The sequence below is a fragment of the Rutilus rutilus genome, assembly GCF_951802725.1.
Source record: "Rutilus rutilus genome assembly, chromosome: 6".
NCBI classification, from domain to species: domain Eukaryota; kingdom Metazoa; phylum Chordata; class Actinopteri; order Cypriniformes; family Leuciscidae; genus Rutilus; species Rutilus rutilus.
Genome location: NC_140214.1, coordinates 31348209 through 31368228, shown reverse-complemented (window position 1 = coordinate 31368228; position 20020 = coordinate 31348209). Strand labels below are relative to the sequence as shown.

Below are 20020 nucleotides of genomic sequence, written 5' to 3'. Positions count from 1 at the left end.
GAACGCGCGACTCCGACCGCTGAGCTAGAGGACGCATTATTTACCTGAGACAAGCGGAGGGGAAGGGGCATTTTTTTGCCTGGTTTGCCTTCACTAACTGCATATGCCGGTACTGTAAATTTAGATTGCTCTTTCTCTGCCATTGTTTTGGTATTCCTAGGTTCAGTGCCTTCTTCTTCTTCTTCGATAGATTTTATTGGCAGCTTGCAAACATAGTGCATTACCGCCATCTACTGGACGGAGGTGTGATCAGGTTCCGTGCCTCTCGCACTCCTCAAATCAAACGGTCGCGCGCAAGTGGGCAGGTGCTGTGTGGCAAAAGGGTGGTTGCCATGGTTGCGAGAGAGTGACAGTCGCCTAAGCCAATCCTTTGATTCGTCCCGAATCGAAATAATGAGCTGTGTTTAATACAGATTAAACGGTCTAGAGTCACTTGATTTTTATACTCTTTTTTTCAGAGTTCTTACATTTTAATTATGTATTGATATATATAGAAAGTTTTAACAAATTTGGATCTTTAATTTTTAATAAATCCTACCTACCCTGCCTTTAATGCAACTACTTTAACCATTTAGTAATACAAATTAACTCTCCGGCATGGGAAGTGGGTGTGCTAACAAGGATGTTACACATAACAGCCTCTAGCTTCAGTTGCTAGTGCGCCTCTTCAGTTGGTCGAGGTCAGGGGAGTGAGGTTTACTTGCACAGCTTTTACTAGTTGGCCTCCATTACACACGATTTGAATGTCTCTGGCACGGGAGATGGGCGCGCTAACAAGAACGCTAAAGACCGAATCCTCTAGCATCAGTCGCTAGTGCATCTCTTTAGGCCAGCTAGGGGAGTGATTTTTACACGCACAGCTCTTACTTGCGGGCCTCCGTCACAGCTTTAGGGATTTTTTAAAGTTTACTCAACTGGAAAAATTAGTTACATCAGCTTAAATTTGGTCTATGGTTTCAGCGAACATAACATAAGCTTTATATATTCAAAAGCAATCATGATGTATACTTGTGGATCCAAGCATTTGAAGCTAAACTAAATTTTAATATTGAATAGAAGCTTGTTTTCATCAGGAAATAAAATAAAAAAGTAACTGTGTGTTTATTTCTCACAATTTAGGGCTTTTTTTCTTAGAATTGAAAGTTTATTTCTCACAATTGCAAGCATATATTTCACAATTCTGTCTTTATTTCTTGCAATTATGAGTTAATAGCTCGCACAAAAAAGAAAAGTCTTGCAATTGCGAGAAAAAAGTCAGATTTATGATATAAAATGTCACAATTACTTTTTTTTTTTTTTTTCATAGTCGAAACAAGCTTCCATAATATCGCGTTACTGATGTAAAATGCTATTTTGGCAGACTTTACACTAGACAATTTAAATTTGTCTAACTCATGTATCAGTTAATTTATGTCTATAATGCCAACTTCTTTTGCATAACTTTTTTAGTTTGTCTGACAAAATGGAAGTTGAAAGTTAACAGTGTAGAACATGTAAACAATTTTAAATCACAAGTAAAAATATATTTTAGATCCTTTTAGGGGATAGTTCAGCCAATTTTTTTTATTTGGTAATCATTTAATCACCCTCCTGCTGTTCCAAATTTAGTCTTAATGTTTGCTAGAGAGTTCAACTCCACTGCTAAACAATGATTTTTTCTGTTTGTTTTTCTAGCATTAAAAATGTGACTCCCAAAGTGGGAGCACGAGAAACACATGAGGCCATTCGCCGGGCGTTCGACGTATGGCAAGGCGTCACGCCGCTACGCTTTGAGGCTGTGCCCTACAGCGCTCTGGAGAGCGGCAAACGCGACGTCGACATCACCATCATCTTTGCCTCTGGTTTCCATGGTGACAGCTCTCCTTTTGATGGAGAAGGAGGCTTCCTGGCACATGCTTATTTCCCAGGGCCGGGCATAGGGGGCGACACACACTTTGACTCAGACGAACCCTGGACGCTGGGCAACCCAAACCATGATGGTGAGAGAACGGCAGGTTAGGCCACATTTTCAATTTCAACAATTAACAAACAATAAAGTCGCCATTTCAGCAGGAATGCAAATGTGACAGAGCAGCTAAATCTTTAATGGCATCTGGAGACTTTTACAAGTACCACTGAAAAATAAATGACTTTAGGAAGTGTAATGGCTAAAACCAACACTAATTCTGCAAAACAAGACTCATTTAAAGTAATTAGTGCTATAATTTACAGGCTGAAATTAGTGTTTTAATGAACTGCCATTTGTAGCTTTTTACATATTAAGGTGGAGAATTCACTAAACTGCTGCACCACCTGTTCATAGTATCTCACCGGGGCATTTTCTAACCAGCTTAAGCAGCCACAAAATATAATGAAGCCGTTAGTAAAGTATGTAATTTGCTAACACCAATAAAGTTCTAAGTGTTAACATTAGTTGATGCATAGCAGCATATCATGAACATTACTTTTACAGCCATATTTATGATCATTGGCAGGGCAGAGTAATAGCAGTGAATTCTGTACAAATTTTGTTTTACAGACCCCAAGTTAGCACAGACGCTACCAAATCTAACATTCACATAAACACTGTTTCTGAACTCGATGAAATGCCTTCTTTGTAGTCTTCCAGCAATGAACACATCACAATATTAATCATTTAAATAATTCCTGCTCAAGGCATATGCTAAAAGGGGCAATGCCTGGTTGAGTTGCATTAGAAGTGTGTTCAAACTTGAAGTTATGGTAAGTGGTGGGACATTTCTGAAACAGCTTAAAGCAGTTAACTTATCACAACACACTGGTCGACAGCTGACCAATTAGAGTGCATGTGCTTACCAGAAGGAGTGGCTTCATAGAGACAGGAACTAAACAGAGTGTTACTAACAGACTGTGAAGAGAGTTGCTGCAACAATGTCAAATATGTGAAAAATAATGTGTTTTTCTTTCTTCTGAACATTCAAGCATGAAACCCTATCCTAGTAGACACCAAAGACAAACTCAAGACATTACAAAAGGGCATAATAGGTCCCCTTTAACACTAGAAGTGCCAGAATTCCATAACTACTGGAACTGCCGCAACATCTTTAATGATAAATACCCAATTGAGAGATTAATGCATTTATTGTATTAGGATATCTTTTAAAAACAAAACAACGCCAAACTGTACATTTAAACAAGTTTAATTATACATCTATAAATAATAATATCCGTAGATGTCCTGAACAAAATGACGGAGTATCCTGTTTTCATGTTTACACTGTTCGATGCGCCCGCGCCTTACACACACACACACACACACACACACACACACACACACACACACACACACACACACACACACACACACACACACACACACACACACACACACACACACACACACACACACACACAAACACACAAACACACACACACACACACACACACACCATATTCCAGCATTGCAATCTTGACATCGCAGCCTGTTCATTATAGCCATAATAAAATATAATAATAAAATAGTCAAACTAACATATAAAAATTCCACTGCTCTGTTTATATAGTCAGTAGTAGCCTACAATTCGTACCATTTTGCGCATGTGAAGAGGATGATTTGTTCCGTCGATATTTGAACGTGAGTGAAGTACAAAGCCTATAATAAAGAATAGTTTACCATCCAAATACATGCAGTTTACCATGCAAATGTTGAAACATTTTGATTCTAATTAGAGAGTTACGTGAGCCCAACGCCGCTTACTTTCACTTTCGCTTGAAAGTAGCCTATTTCATTTTGGCTTGTTTATAGTTATTCTTTCATTCTGGTTCTGTTCTGAATATCATTACATTTAAATGATTTGTTGTGGAATATGTTTTGTATGTTTATTTCCACATTTTATTGTTGTGTATATAATAATACCGCGAAATTCAGTGGGGTCAATCTGACCGTCTATGGCCGAAATAGGTCAATATGTTAATTTGTTTTTTTTGCCTTATGTGTAATTTATATGAAAAACATTTTAAATGAAAATACAGACACTTTTAGGAAAAGTCAGGTACCAGCAGGATTTGATTTATTTTTTCAACAAAGTTATTGCAGATATAAAATTCAAAACGGTCAAAATGACCGCCATGGCAGTTCTAGTGTTAAAATAACATTTTTCTATTTTAACATATTTTAAAAAGTAATTTTTTTCCTGTGAAGCAAAGCAGGGAACCCCTTCTCTGGTTCCCTGATAAGGGGAACGAGACACTGCGTCCTAGGACGCTAATGGGGAATACCTCTAGCATGACCGGTGTCTGAAGCACGTGTCAAAGCACGACAATAACATTGGCCGGTGACAGCCTATAACGTTACTACTGGTATGACCAGAGTATAAATAGGGTGCCTCTAGTACATGTCATCCACTTCTTGTCTGAAGGAGACATGGGCAGGCATGCCTGAAGCATGGCAAAGGGACACAGTGTCTCCCTTCTCAGGGAGCCATGGTTACATTCATAACCCGAGTCATTCCCTTTTGAATGGGAACTCGCACTGCATCCAAGGCACTAATGGGGAACAAATGCCCACTAATGCTGAAGGAATGAGTGACGTATGGCTGACATAAGTCAGGGACTTCTACGGAACGGATCCGGAGTCACCGTCCTAGCAGTGCTCACCAGCGGTCGTCGTGACTCAATTCCCTAGGGCCAAACACCCTGGCTACATAGAGCTTAGCTCAGGGCCTGGTATTCAAAGAATACCTTAAACTGAATATGGCCAAGGATATAAATATATCCGGCCAGTCGCCACAGCGGACACACCCCTGACGAGTGGAGGTCTCACGTGGGGAAACCTAGCAACACTCAGGGGAGTTCTCAGAGTGGAGGCCTCAGCAAGGTGACTCTCTAAAGCGAGAGAAGGCCTAGCTATGGTCTACACAAAGGACTGCTTACAAGGAGGCTCAAAGGAGCTTAATATATATGAAAACTGCTATCCAGGCGGAGCTCTGGGGACGGAGGCCTCAGCAGGACTACTCTCTAAAGTGAGAGGAAGCTTAGCAATGCCACCTTAAAGACAGTCAACCAGGGAGGATCCAAAAAGAGCCTAGAACCAAATCCACGGCCTCCATGAAGACAGGTTTCAGATAACAACCATCTATAGTGAGAGGAAGACTAGCTACGCTCTGCACTAAAAGACCACCTCACCAAGGAGTCTCATAGAGAGCCACACAACTTGGACCGGTTACCTAATGCGGAGCTCTGGGGAGCGAAGGTCTCAGCATGACGACTCTCTAAAGCGAGAGGAGATCTAGCAATGCCAACCTTGATAACAGTTAACCAGGGAGGCTCAAATAGAGCCTACAGCCCAGTCTACTGCCTACAAGGAGTACTCAGAGCAGAGGCTTCAGCATAATGACCCTCTATAGCGAGAGGAAGACTAGCTACGCTCTACACTAAAAGACCACCTCACCAATGAGGCTCACAGAGAGCCTTACAACTCAATACTGCTATCCAAGCGGAGCTCTGGGGAGCGGAGGTCTCAGCAGAATGACTCTCTAGAGCGAGAGGAGGCCTAACAAAACTCCACCTTATAGACAGTTCCAACAAGGAGGCTCACAGAGAGCCATACCACTCAATGTCACTGTCTATAATGGAATTATGCTGAAGTCAGAACAAGCTCATTACAGGGAGCGGAGGACCTTGCCCATAACAGGGAAGGTTCTATTCTATTCAAGGTTCCTAAATGACCAATGGGAGCTACCAGCTAAGGCTAGCTACAACCATTGTAAAACCTGTAAAATGAGTTGGTCTCTAGGCTCCAGCAATCTGAGGTACCGTACAACAGGAGGGGTTCGCCCAAGGCAAACAGAGACCAGAAGCAATCCTTGGTCGCAGATCACAAGAAAGTATATTGGGGCTAGGCAAAAGTGCTAGCTGCACCATTATAAATCCTCAACTGAGACTCCAGCAACAAACCGAGCTCTCTCATAGGGAGTTGGAAATCCTACTATTTAAAAACTACCATGAAAACATTGACATCAAGGGGAGCCAGCTAAGTGCAAGCTGCGACCACTCAGAAACAATGTCTTCATAGGATCTCAAAAACTCCAAACACTCCCGAAGGTGCCTTACGACAAAGAAGGGTTCACAACCTGTGGCGAAAACCCACTTCTTGCCGGGTTCTTGAGATCAAAAGAGCTCATCCCAGGGACTGGAAGACCCTGCTTCAACACTTCCTCCAGCTCTTCCGGGGGCATACCGAGGTGTTCCCAGCCCATCCTGGAGACATAATCCCTCCAGCGTCCTAGGTCTTCCCCGGGGTCTCCTCCCAGTGGGACGCGCCCAGAACACCTCCCCGGGAAGGTGTCCAGGAGGCATCCGGAATAGATGCCTGAGCCACCTCAGCTGGCTCCTCCTTTTTTGAACAGTAATGTATAAATAAGTGTTAGATTTTGTATGGTCTGTGCTAACTTGAGATCTGTAAAAATGTTTTCTGCGAGATGGTATAGATCAAATCTACTGATCATTGCTTTCATTTGTATCTCTGGTCATGAATTTTTGCATTTACTGCATTACTTTGCCCTGTTGAAGCATTACAACACATTTTTTATTAATTTTACTACAGACATGACAGCTTTCTATTACTGCCCATAGTATCATGTGGTAAACTGGATTCTACTGGTTCCTCAAACTTTTCTAATGATCATGGCAGTAAATGGTGGCCATATATCCAGACATATATCCATGTGATGTAGTCAAGCTACATCAAGTTTGACATTTGACAAGTCTATTCTAGATCGCATTGGTGGAATGGAGTTGCACAGTCCCGATAAAACCGGCCTGCGAGATGGGGAATTGTGGCATGCAAATAGTGTTCAGCACATTTTTGAGTCATGGTATGATTGACATTTCCTTTAGCGAATCAGGTGCTAAAACAAGGCAAGTAAACAATGCCATCATTGGTCGCAATTGATTCTTAAGTTATTCTTCCATGAGTAAGTCTGTGTATGCGCGTTCATGTTTGTGTGCATGTCAGGTGTCAGCTTTGTTTGATATATAGTATTTGCATTACGGTTGCGCCCATTAAATAAGAGGTAATCAGATCCATCTCTTCACTGCGAGCTGCACTTAGAGGCACTCAGCTTTAATTACCTGGGCCGACTGGATGCAGAGAGCTTTTAAGATGCTCATCTCCTTTCACAAAATGTCTCAGTCGAGACAGTAATAAATGGCTGCGAATACATTCGCTACTGGCATTTTTACTGCCACCTGCACTCTTCGGCTGTTTGTTTTGCTGCCGTCTCTGATTTTACACGTGCCTGGCATAATAGCTTCCCGTGGTTTCAGCCAGGCTTCATTAGAGTCACCACAGTCCATATGGACAACACTGTGGTTTTCTTTATGTTAAGGCTGATTGCCATCAGTATGTAATATAGAATAAGCAGCAATTAGGGGATTATTTTTGATGAGTCATTTAGAAAGCCTTCCCAACATTCACACACTGTTACCAGATCTGTTTTGTGAGGGGTCAGTGAAGATGACAAGGTGACCCTTTACACAAAGAGCAAAAAAAAAAAAAAAAAGATAGTTTACTCAAAAATTCTACATCACGTACTCACCCTTATGGTGTTCTACACCTGTATGACTTTGAGTGCAACACAAAATGAGATGAGTCAGCTACTCTTTTGGTCACACTTTATATTAGGTGGCCATAACTAATTACATTAAATACCTACACAACTATGTATTTACTTTGTAAATAATTCCCACATTTAAATAATTCCCAAACATCCAATGAGTTTGAAGAATGTTAGGTTTAGGATTTAGGGTTAGGATTGAGTTAATTTTTGGGGTAAGGGTTTGGGTTACAGTTTGAGGTAAAGTAACAGTGTAACTACAAATTAGTAATTAAATGTGAGTATTTTAAATGTAATTACAATGCACCAACATGTATACACATAATAAGTAAATTGTATCAATTGGTTAAGTACATAGTAATAAAAAGTGTGACCACTCTTTTCTATATAATGAAAGTGAATGGAGATTTGAGCGTCAAGCTCAAAAAATTTCAAGAATGCATTATAAAAGTATCATAACAATTGAATAGTCCATATGACGTGTGGTTCTATATTTGTGGTCTATATTGCGTGGCAAGCATTTGTGGTAAACTAAAATATACTTTAATGTAATTTCGATTGAAACATGTATGTCATGCATGTACATTTATTTGTAATTGCACATTTGTAAAGATGAAGTTGCAATTTAGTACAATTAAAATGTATTACATTATATATGTAATATAGAATAACACACTACAGTTGAAATTATAATTATGATCATTTACATGTGTTAGGCAACACATCAACATATGTGTACTTTTTTATTAAAAATGTACTTTAACATAAAAGTTTGACTTCATTACTGTCAGGGACCAATCAAAACTTTAGAGCTGTTTTATAATTCATTCTTGGTATCTGTTTAACCGTCTTGTTTTGATTGAACCACTCATACATAGGAGATCACAGTAAAATGTATTGTTCTATGTGTACAATCTTTCTGGGTAGAAATGACGAAATTTTAGAGAATTCCTCCCGCTCTGAAACCTCTGAATGTGATTGGTCTACGTATGCAAAGCAGGCGTGAACCCATCTTTTCCATAAAAGACTGACACCGAAGTTTCTCAGGGAGCACTTTTTTCTGTGAGAGGTTTTCAAGATCCATGGCTCTTTCAGGAGCTTTTCTCCATTTCTCTTTCTTTTGTCTTTAAGTCTTTTCTTTATTTTCGTCTTCGGACTCTCCCTACGTTCAGTGAAGCGAACGCAGCCGGCAACTTCAACTCAAAGAAAAAAAGACTCTTGAAATTCCCGCGACCGCGCTCAGGTCCTCTTCCTTAAGGACCCACGCACGAGCACTTCGTCTGAGAGAATTTCTGGTTCCATGGCTCCTTCGGGAGCCCATCTCCGTTTTTCTTTTCTTTACTAAGTTTTATTTTCATATTCGCCTCTCCCTCCACGAGGGAGATGAACTCTGAATTGTTTCGTTGGTAACTTCACGTTCGGTGAACCTTTAAATCTTCCCGCGAGTCTGCTCGCCCCAAAAGATACGATGAAACACGCCCAGCTCTAAAAAGAGCTCTTCCTCAGCATATACAAAGAGAACCATACGCAAGTATTGATTTTTGATTTGATTGATGTGATTTCTTGTTGTCTCTCTCAAAGGTTACCTGGTCTGTGATTTCTGCCTAACTGTGATCTCTCTCTGATCGCACATTTTGCTTTCACTTTCTCTCGCCATTCCTCTCTCACCTTTTCGAAAGACCAAAGCCATTACCTCCTGGCCCACTCCTCAGTCGGTAAAAGAGCTGCAAAGATTCCTAGGCTTCTCAAACCTTTACCGAAGGTTCATCAACAATTATAGCATGCTTACAGCTCCGCTAACCTCTCTCCTAAAGGGAAAACCAAAGACCCTGCTTTGGAACTCTTGACGCTGAACACGCCTTTATGTCTCTCAAGACCGCATTCACCACTGCACCCTTGCTTCGTCACCCAGATCCAGAAAAGGTATTCCTGGTTGAGGTTGATGCTTCTACTACTGGGATAGGAGCAATCCTGTCACAATGCTCAGAACACTCTTCCAAACCCATGCCTTGTGCGTTCTTTTCACACAAGTTATCCACCGCTGAGATTAACTATGACATTGACAACCGAGAACTCCTGGCCGTTAAGCTTGCCCTGGAAGAATGGAGGCACTGGCTTGAGGGGGCTAAGCATCCGTTCATCGTCCTCACAGACCACAAAAACCTCCAATATTTGAAGGAAGCCAAGAGACTCAACCCACGTCAAGCTAGATGGGCTCTATTCTTTACTCGTTTCCATTTCCAGATATCTTACCGTCCAGGCTCAAAGAACATCAGAGCAGATGCCCTGTCACGTCTCCATGCCCCTGAAGCATCCCAGGAAGAACCTGAATCAATCCTACCAGCAAAATTATTTGTTAATCCCATCCAGTGGGACCTCGACGAACAACTCCTCGAATTATCACAGCGTTTCCCTGGTCCTCCAGAGTGTCCCGCTGGTAAGATCTATGTACCAGAAGATACAGTATCCGCCTACAACAACCCTGTCTTCCAGCTCAGTACCGCATCCACCCCACATTCCATGTCTCTCTCCTAAAACCCCATCACTTACCTGTACCTGTTCCCTCTGCAGATCCGGTCCCTGACGACAACCCCCCGATACCGGCCATTGAAGTCGAGCCCATTTACACAGTAAAGGAGATATTGGACTCCCGACGTCGGGGTGGTCGACTCGAGTACCTGGTGGATTGGGAGGGTTACGGACCGGAAGAGAGATGTTGGGTACCTCGTAATGATATCCTTGATCCCAATCTGCTCTCTGAGTTTCATGATCAGCATCCTGGGAAGCCTGCACCATGACCTCGAGGAAGACCCCCACGACGTCGGGGTCCAAGGTCCGCTGGCGCGGACGCTGGAGGGGGGGGGTAATGTCAGGGACCAATCAAGCTCGGTCCCATCCACCACACAACGATCACTCTCCCTGGATTACTAATCACCCGCACCTGTTCATCATCAGCAACCTCATCACAAGCACTATAAAACACTCACCAATACCTCAGTTCATTGTCAAGCCTCCAACAGGAACAGACCATGATCCGTTGTCTCCTGAGCCTCTGATGCATCAAGATTCCGAGACGTAACGTATACTTACCTGCAACACTAACCTCTGTGTCATTGTTCTGCTGTCTCCAGAAATCCTGTTCGATTCCATGTTGCCTGTGATCCTGTGTTCTCCCGAGTTTCCAGTGTTTCCTCCGAGCTTGCTTGCTATCGACTGCATCTGAAAGAGAAAAGACAAGTATCAATGAACTGTGACAGCTTGATATCAACAAACCTGAAGTTAACATGCTTACCTGCTTTCTGACCCGCACCGAGTGATCTTCACTGGATCTGCACTTGAACTCACTGAATACTCACCTTGCACTCTTGTCAACTTGAATAAAGCTGTGTTTGGATTCACTTACCTCTGTCTCCTTGCCTGTATCCTGACAATTACAAAGTGTGTCTCTTTTTGAAAATACACTTTATTTTATTTATATTATTATCTTCCAGTACAGTTTTCAAAAACATACTTTTAATATTTTACTTATACCACAAGTGAACATTCAAGACAATATTTTTGCTGAGAAGGATATCTTGCATAACATTTTCATTCATCATTAGTTCAGGATGGAAAATATTTCCAGTTTAGTTGTATGATTTAAAGCAATGTGGGAACTGTTTTGCATTCTGTTTCCAAAGCTACTGTTTCTGTCATGCCCACACACACCGTACACTTGCACATTACAACATTAAGATGGATCTCAGGTCAAGCACTTGTACTAGTGAGTCATAATGCCTGATACTTTTCATAAATAAGAACACAAGCATGACAAAACAACAACAACAACTACTACAACAAAGCAAATCCTGTGTATTGTATTTTCACTGTTGTTTTCTACTCCTTAGGTAATGACTTGTTCCTTGTGGCGGTCCACGAGCTTGGTCATGCTTTGGGATTGGAACATTCGAATGATCCTACGGCTATAATGGCTCCATTCTATCAGTATATGGACACTGAGAGCTTCAAACTGCCTCATGATGATCTCCAGGGCATCCAGAAAATATATGGTGCGTTTAAACCTGTTTACAGCATTACTATTACAATTAGTTTTTTCTTTTACAATCGCTAGGACACATTTCTCCATATCCGAGGCATGCTGCCCAGGTTATTATAAAAACATGGTGGTGGGCTTATTTGATTTAGACCAGTAAGCAATTACCTTTCAACCAATAAGAGCAGCCTAGCAACAACCATACTACCCGAACAACCACATATCAACACACTAAAAACAAAAAGTTTTAATTTGTATTTTGTTACTAAACTTTCAAGGATTTAACAGAATTTTAAAGGGCAGAAAGCGATGCTTAAGGATGTAGTGTAATGACGAATTATTATTTTTTCCGAAGTGTTGACAACTTAGTGTTAACTAATAATTGTTGCAAACTGGCACTACCAACAAAATATTAGTGCATTCCTGGAACTGGCCGTCGTTACACTACATCCTTATGCATCGCTTTCTGCCAGGACTTTTACGTGCTTTTCCCTAATCACTGAAGTGACCTCGACGTCCGGGTTAGTGGTAGCATTAGCCATCAGGCAAGTGTTATTTAAATAAACTCCTGATGTAATTACAAACTTTCCAATGCCTCGTTTTATGAGGACAGAACCTATTTGTACTACTGTAGAAGTTTGGTACCATTCTGGGTATTATTAGTGGGGTAATTTACAAGATACAGCCTAGGTTCCATTAGCGCCTGCACTAAGCCATTCGGCTGATATCTCTAAATAAGCTCTAACTTTAATGATGTTCGACCAAGGGAAAAAAGGCTTCTGGGCTTGGGTGTTTGGCTCGAGGTCATGGTGCGAAGGACCCTAGGTTGATTTTACTCTGAACCATCCCTTTAAGTGGCATACGAAACAAGCATATCCTTTTTGTAGACAAACTAGAACAAACTATGCAAAAGCAGAAGCCTGTCCTGTGCACTCAGTGTCCAAATTCAATCACTTGTTTTCATTCACTCCTTCAAGTGAACTCTATTAGTGGAGTAATGTAGGGAATAGTGAATGAGAGTATAGGGGGCACAGTGCTAATGGTTAAGTCATTACATTTCTTGAAAATGGTATAATAGTTTTTCACAACTACATGAAATACAAAGTGTACATTTATTTGCCACATGTGTTTTCATCTAGATTTTGAAAAGAGTTTTTCCTTTTCTTATTTGTGATTTGAATTCTTCATTACTTCTGCAGGTCCTCCAGACAAAAACCCTCAGCCAACACGATTGCTCACGACCGCTACGCCTCCTCGCCTGCACCCACCGACTGACCCTCGAAAGCAGGACCGCCAGGGTCGCCCTCATCGCCCTCCGCAGAAGTCCAAACCTGCCCACCCCAACTCCAAACCCAACATCTGCGACGGAGGATTCAACACTCTGGCAATCCTACGACAGGAGCTGTTTGTCTTCAAGGTATGACTAATGAACAGCTTCACAGAGAATTAGTGCCATATAAAGTTTCCTAACACCAGTGCGCTCTTATTAGGATCAGTGGTTCTGGAGGGTGCGAGATAATTCTGTGGTGCCTGGATACCCAATGCAAATAAGCTACTTCTGGAGAGGTCTGCCTCCCAAGATCGATGCTGTCTACGAAAACAGCGAGGGGAGATTTGTCTTCTTTAAAGGTAAGATGTTTCTCCTTCTGACTTTTAAATCTTACAGCCTAAATATAGACGTGAATATGTGAAGGAAAGGCCTCAGCTTTCAGGGTCTATTAAAACTGTGGAAGCTTGTTTCTGCCAAGGTAATGGATGGGGCAATGTTAATGTATTGGCGGAATAGATCTGCTACGCTGCTGCTGCTGCAGAGCAAGTACCGAGACTTGCTACAGTAAATACATTCACAGACATTGCTGTGAACAAGTAAAACATGCTGCTGCTGTTGCACATGTAACATACATGAAATAACCCCCATAGCAGATCTATACAGGTGGAGCTGGGGAAGGTGGAGGGTTTCTGAAGCGCGCTGCAGACTGTTAACAGCAAACAATGCCAAGTATTTGAATGATGAGAGGCAAGCTCATTGGCTGCTGATGCCACCGCAACCAATCAGCTGCGCTATCTAGATAATGATGTGATTGCTAACAAATTGAGTTAAGAACTATTAGTTAGGTATAAATTTAGAAATTTGTATTTTGTTATATTTCTGAGTTTTTTCTCAGAATTCAGAGTTTATATCTCGCAATTCAGACTTTATAACACAATTGCGAGTTTATATCTCACAACTCTGAGAGAAAATTGCGAGATATAAACTTGCAATTCTAAGAAATAAAGTCAGAATTGCTCAAATTCTGAAAAGTCAGAAGTTTTATATCTCACAATTGCGACATCAATTAAACCCTGTAATTCTGACCTCTTTTTTTTCTCAGAATTGTGAGATATAAACTCACAATTGCAAGAAAAAGCATCAGAATTGTGAGACACAAACTTTTTTACTTTTTTATTCCGTGGTGGAAACATTCTTATAAAGCAGCCATAATTGTCATCAGTTTTACTAGTATTCAAAGTATTATTATTATGAGAAGACGATACCATTTATTTAAACACTTTGGTCAATCTTTTCCATTTCTCCGTATTTCTGAAGGCAACCGGTTCTGGGTGTTTAAGGATACAACTCTGCAGCCCACATATCCTCAGGACATTTCTCTTTTTGGCAATGGAATGCCTACGCAGAGCATTGAAACAGCTGTTTGGTGGGAAGATGTGGCCAAAACCTACTTCTTCAAAGGCGATAGGTCAGTTTTATAGCTTCCAGGCACAGTGTACAATGGGACCCAGTGGATACCCCCTTCACTGGATTGTTCCATAACGTCCGAGACCGATTTTTCTTTCTCTGTTTACTGTTACAGGTATTGGAGGTACAATGAGGACATGAGGACCATGGACCCTGGATATCCAAAACCTATTACTGTGTGGAAAGGCATCCCAGACTCTCCACAGGGAGCCTTTGTGGACAAAGCCAATGGTAAGACACTGAAATGATCCCAGCTAACTGTGCAGTGCCTTGTAATAAAACTGGAAATCAAAATGAATCATTGTAAGTGCCATAATTGCGTTTTCATTGGTGCCATGGTCTGGTGGTTTGCACATAATGCTCAGACACACTGAGATATGACTTTTTATGTGGGTGATGCAAGTTTGAGTATGCTTGCATTTTATACGCTTCTAAGTAAAACTGGAAAAAGGCCAAACAATATTATTTTTTATATATATATATATTTTATTACAAAGTGAAATATTATGTTTTGCTTAACTAAATCCACACATTAAGATTTATAAAACCGGGGACATTTCCTAGTTCAATAATAATAATTATTATTATAATTATTATTAATTATTATGATGTTTGCAGGTCTAACTGGTTTTAATACATTTCACCAAAAATCACACAATGAAAAATACCAAACAATAAACATATACTATATACAATAATGAAATCTTTTTAACTTTTCAAAGGTTATTTTATATTTGTGCTTTTGGAAATGGATCATTGGCTAAAATCTAAGGCTAATTAGGCTTATTATTTTGCACTTTAGGCTCATATTAAGCACAAAGTACGTGCATTCTTCAAAATACAATTGTTTAGTGTGTTTATTATTATTATTATTATTATTAATTTATATCAGGTGTATTTTCACCACTGTGTTAAGATGTATGTGTCTTGAATGTGGAACTTTTAAACATTTAAATGTTTTATACAAACAGTTTTACTTTAACATGAATAGTTAGCATGTAAGTAGTACCTTATAACCATAATGCTCTGCTCTCATCTGGGTTCAGTTTATCAAGGCTAAAATAGCGGCGTGCGACCAAGAAAACTGGGACAGTACCCAGAAAACGGACGTCTGGTCACCTTACCCCACATTTAAATATTTTGTTGAGAGACCTGAATGTAGACTTGTCTTTTGGAAACTCTTTCCACCCCTAGAATCCCCTTAGAGGCGCAGGGTTTAAGTAATTGGCTCACTCTGAGGTGCTGAGCTTCAGACTTTGTGTTGGTGACAACTGGCAGAAGATAAAAAGTTTCTTAAAACTTGTGTATGATGTCTGTATTCTGTGCAAGTAGTCACCTGACCTCACCTGATCTCTGAGCTCCTTCGGTGTGATAATTGGCCTCAGTGTGGCTTCTCTCAACAATCTCTTGGAGTTTTTTAACGAACAACTAGTTCTAGGCAGCATTTGGGTGATTTATAACTTCAACTTCTACTTCTACTTCCTCATAATTGAACCAATAGTTGCCAAATGGGACCTTCAAAAAAGGTTTGGTAGCTTTTTACTAAATGTATACCTTTGTTTTACTTTAATTTGAATGGTCTTTTTTTGTGGTTTACCACTATTGTCAAATCTGATAACACAATGGTGCTCTTTGAATACCATGGTACAGTCTAAAAATCATGTTAAATTTTCATTTCAAATATATAATAATGCTGTCAATCGATCAAAAAAATTAACTAATTAGACGTATTTTCTGTAATTAATCACAAAAGTTTTTAATATATTTTATATTGTAATAAGTTCGCAAAGAAGGCCAGTATCACTGATACCAATACTGCTACTGATGTAATTCTACTCTTTGAAGTAGATTTTTCTCTCTCTCTATTTTAGCCTTTAATTATAGGCACTCAGCATTACAGTATAATTGAAAGCTATCATTTTAGAATTTTTTTAGGCTTTAAATAATATGACAACTTTTAATTTAAATGAACTTAAAACAATCTTCACATCAACCCATTAATAAATGGCACATTTACCTGTGCCCTTCAATATATTAGGGTTCAACTTTTTCTATTGGCCCAGTCAGACCAGTTCAGATTGTTACTTGCCCTGTCAAAATGCACAACAAGTTATTCTTTTCATTGTTTTTGACCAATGTAACCTTGTAAACAGTGCTTTAAGGTTTTCAGGTAGGTTTAACAGGTAGGATATATACAGAAATTGAATAAAGTTATAAAATACTTCACAGCTGTGTTATTCAGTCAAGGGCAGTTTTTTGTCTTTTGAACAAGTCTTTTGTTCGTTGATTAACATTAATGACAGACATCACAGTGGCAGGTTTATTAGGCTGCTGTCACTTTAAGACCAGCCACACATAATGCGGATCTGACACGCATCCGTTTTCACACAACTCTTTAAGTACATTTAAGACTTCATTTAACTGCTTGCAAGGATACTTGACAAAATGGGCATTTTGGCATTATTTATTGTGTTTTGTCCATTTAAGCGCGGTCTAAAGCGGCTTTAATATAATATAATATAATAGGCCTATAATTATAGTAACATATAACTGACTTCTAATTACATTCTTTTATTACCCCAAATCATTGTACAAGCAATGACTGATTGGTTGAAATTTCTAAAAATATCATATGGTTATGTTTTCCATTATGTGTGGTTCAATATGAGCTGTCTTCCTTACTCCCTAAGGATTCACATACTTCTACAAGGGGAAGGAGTATTGGAAGTTCAACAACCAGCGGCTGAGAGTGGAGCAAGGCTACCCCAGGTCTATCCTGCGGGATTTTATGGGCTGCGACGGTTTGCCCACCGACCCCGACTGGGACTGGAGCTCCCCACAAGAAGAGGAACCGCCTCAATATGACCACGATGATGACGTTGATATCGTGCTGAAGCTGGAGAGCAGCGGTGGAGCGGAGAAAGCGGTGGCCATTGCCATCCCCTGTGTCCTGGCCCTGTGCATGATGGTGTTGCTTTACACCGTGTTCCGCTTCAAGAGGAAGGACACGCAGCGCCACATACTGTACTGCAAGAGATCCATGCAGGAGTGGGTCTGAGAAATTGAGGTCCCACTCCCACTGATAAAACTATTTCCGTCTTAAAAATCTCCTCAAAGGTCAAAGTAATTGGCAGAAGTGAAGGACGGCATAAATGGACAGCATGCCAACTTCCTTCTCCCATAGTCAGCCTTTGAAGGTGGCAATGTGTTGTTTTTGTATGGTTTTGGAACTCTGTGTGGCTTTGGGCGGCCATTTTGGTTCCCAGAGTCCTGTGCTGGAGTGAACTCGTACTCTACAAACCATAATTATCAACTTTTCAATTGACTCAAGAATTATTTATCTTCAGACTGCTGATCTCGATACTCCATATAACATGCGAAATCACCTGTCACTCCGAAATACTTGCTTGTGTTGAAAAACTAATACCCAAACCAAATATGCCCTTAGTGTCCAAAGAGGATTGCTTCATTCACATGGGATATCCTGAGATGACTGGATTATCGATCATTATTTGAGTTCCATTCAGCTGCATTCATCTGCAGAATATATGGGATCTGTTTGCTTGGAAATCAGAAAGGGCCTTGACATATAACATTGGGGCTACATGCAATATTTCGTCGAATGCCTTAATCACATATTGAGTTTATTTTTCTGTATGTTAGTGTACATGTGCCTGTGTGAATGCGACCCCTTTCCATTTCTTCATTTGTTCGTCACTGTTCTTTTGACGCTCTGCTGACCAATGGGAACTTGCAGTACGATATAAAGTGCCGCTAACTGTTGAAAAATGTAATTGAAATTGAGTGTATGGTTGCCGTCCATGTTCTGTACTGCTGCATTTTTTCCAGACTTCAAACCACAGCATAGAAAATTTGACTTTTGGTAAGTGCTTCCAATCAAATCGTAGAGAGTTTATTAAGCGGAAGGATGCCGTTTAGCAGAAATTCCAAATTAACCTTCCTGATGCTCTTAAGAATCAATAGATTATCAATAAAAACTACTGAAATTAGCTATATTTGCATTCTCTGAAGAAAATACTTGTGCTTGCAAGGCAGCAAGAGAATAGTGTTAAGGTTTTGGGTAAGCTTAACTTTTGGCTTTGGTTCAGTGAAGGAAATGCTGCATCAGAGACACTTACTGTATGAATCTTCTGTTGGCTGTCTTCGAAAAACAACCTGTAATGTAAGTTTGTCTTTGCAGTGTAAAGTCCACTTCGGTTTAGACGCGCGCACTTAGCATATGCGTACAGCTGATCGTATAGCTATATTCCATTTGATAGCAAGGCGGTTCGACACAGGCACACTAGAAAGTTTGATCTTTGTTGTGTGCCTGTGCTATTTCTTAACGGAAGTTATGATTGATTACATTTCTTTGTATCTTTTAAACTCAGAGGTGAGGCCTGGTATCTCTTTATTCACTCACACATGTGCTTGTCAACACCAGCATTGTTTTCGTGGTTTCCAGTGGTTTGTTGCTGTTGTTGTTTTTTCTCTTCCGATTCTTCTTCAGACAGTGTCGGCACCTTATAGACCATCTAATAGTGCAAAAAAAAAAGGTAAAAAATGTGCGACATGAGCGTACAGAGTACACGTAGTTAGAAAAATAGGGCAGCATGCGTACAGCAGTGTTGAGGGTAACACATTACAAGTAACGTGAGTTACATAAACAGATTACTTTTTTCAAGTAACGAGTAAAGTAACACATTACTTTTAAATTTACAACAAAAACAAGAAAATTGTTCAAATAAGTAACGCAAGTTACTTTTTTGGTTACACTTTTTTTTTGCCGTAGTTACATTGTACTTATTCAAATAAGTACTGAGTAATATTAATTAACTACATGTACTAACTATAGAGTTAGGGTTTGGTTTAGGGATAGTTACTTGTAATTATGAATAATGTACTGTTATTACTATAGAAAGTACATGTAGTAACATGTATCTACGTCACCTGAAAATAAAGTGTTACCACTTTCTTTCCCTATTTATTGAGTGTATCCTTCCCCAATCCAGAATGGCAGCACAGATGAAAGGTTTGTTTGAGCTGTGCCCTCTACTGTACAGGTGTGAATTTCACTTTTGCCCAAAAATTTTACTTAAAAAAAAAGAGCAAGCCCTGCACAGGTGAGACACAGTAATGCAAGAGTAGTGTAACATTACTTCCCATTAAAAGTAACTAAGTAATGCAATTAGTTACTTTTTTTAGGGAGTAAAACAATATTGTAACACATTACTTTTAAAAGTAACTTTCCCCAACACTGGTGTACAGTATGCAAAATGATGCCAATAATGGGTCAATCAGGATGCAGGATGCCTATTAATGCAGAAAACAGTCCAATCCATTTATCATTATTATTAATACACAAGTCACTTTTTTGTGACAGAAAAAAATATTGATTTGAGTTGAAATTATTTTATAAATGTACCTTTATGTAGCTGTAGCTTCTGCTAAGAAAACATAGTCCATTACAGTACAGATTACAATGCTGTGATTTACCAATCAGAAAATGAGAAGTTAACTTTTTGTGTGAAGTTAATTATTACAGTGCTGCCTTGCAAACACCCAATGTTTATCTGGTAAAGTCCACGCTTGAGTGTCATAAAATGCTCTTTTCAGGCATGGGTTTGGGTAAAATAGCATTTGTTGCACCGCTAAAAGGAAACTAAGATACTGCAA

The 20020-nt window shown here is 40.0% G+C and overlaps 1 protein-coding gene across 2 annotated transcripts in view; it reads left to right on the top strand.

Annotated features, from left to right (window-relative positions):
* The window catches only part of mmp16b (matrix metallopeptidase 16b (membrane-inserted)), a 39828-nt gene extending 20939 nt beyond the window's left edge, over positions 1 to 18889 (top strand). The window contains exons 4-10 of one of the 2 annotated variants that reach the window (XM_084411001.1): positions 1675 to 1994; positions 11462 to 11623; positions 12807 to 13024; positions 13098 to 13236; positions 14195 to 14345; positions 14460 to 14575; positions 17035 to 18889. In XM_084411001.1, coding sequence (XP_084267127.1) covers positions 1675 to 1994; positions 11462 to 11623; positions 12807 to 13024; positions 13098 to 13236; positions 14195 to 14345; positions 14460 to 14575; positions 17035 to 17402 — 1474 coding nt within the window. In that variant the 3' untranslated portion in view covers positions 17403 to 18889. The remainder of the gene's footprint in view (positions 1 to 1674; positions 1995 to 11461; positions 11624 to 12806; positions 13025 to 13097; positions 13237 to 14194; positions 14346 to 14459; positions 14576 to 17034) is intronic. The other variant, XM_084411002.1, reaches the window with a different exon arrangement.
* The last annotated feature ends 1131 nt before the right edge of the window (positions 18890 to 20020 follow it).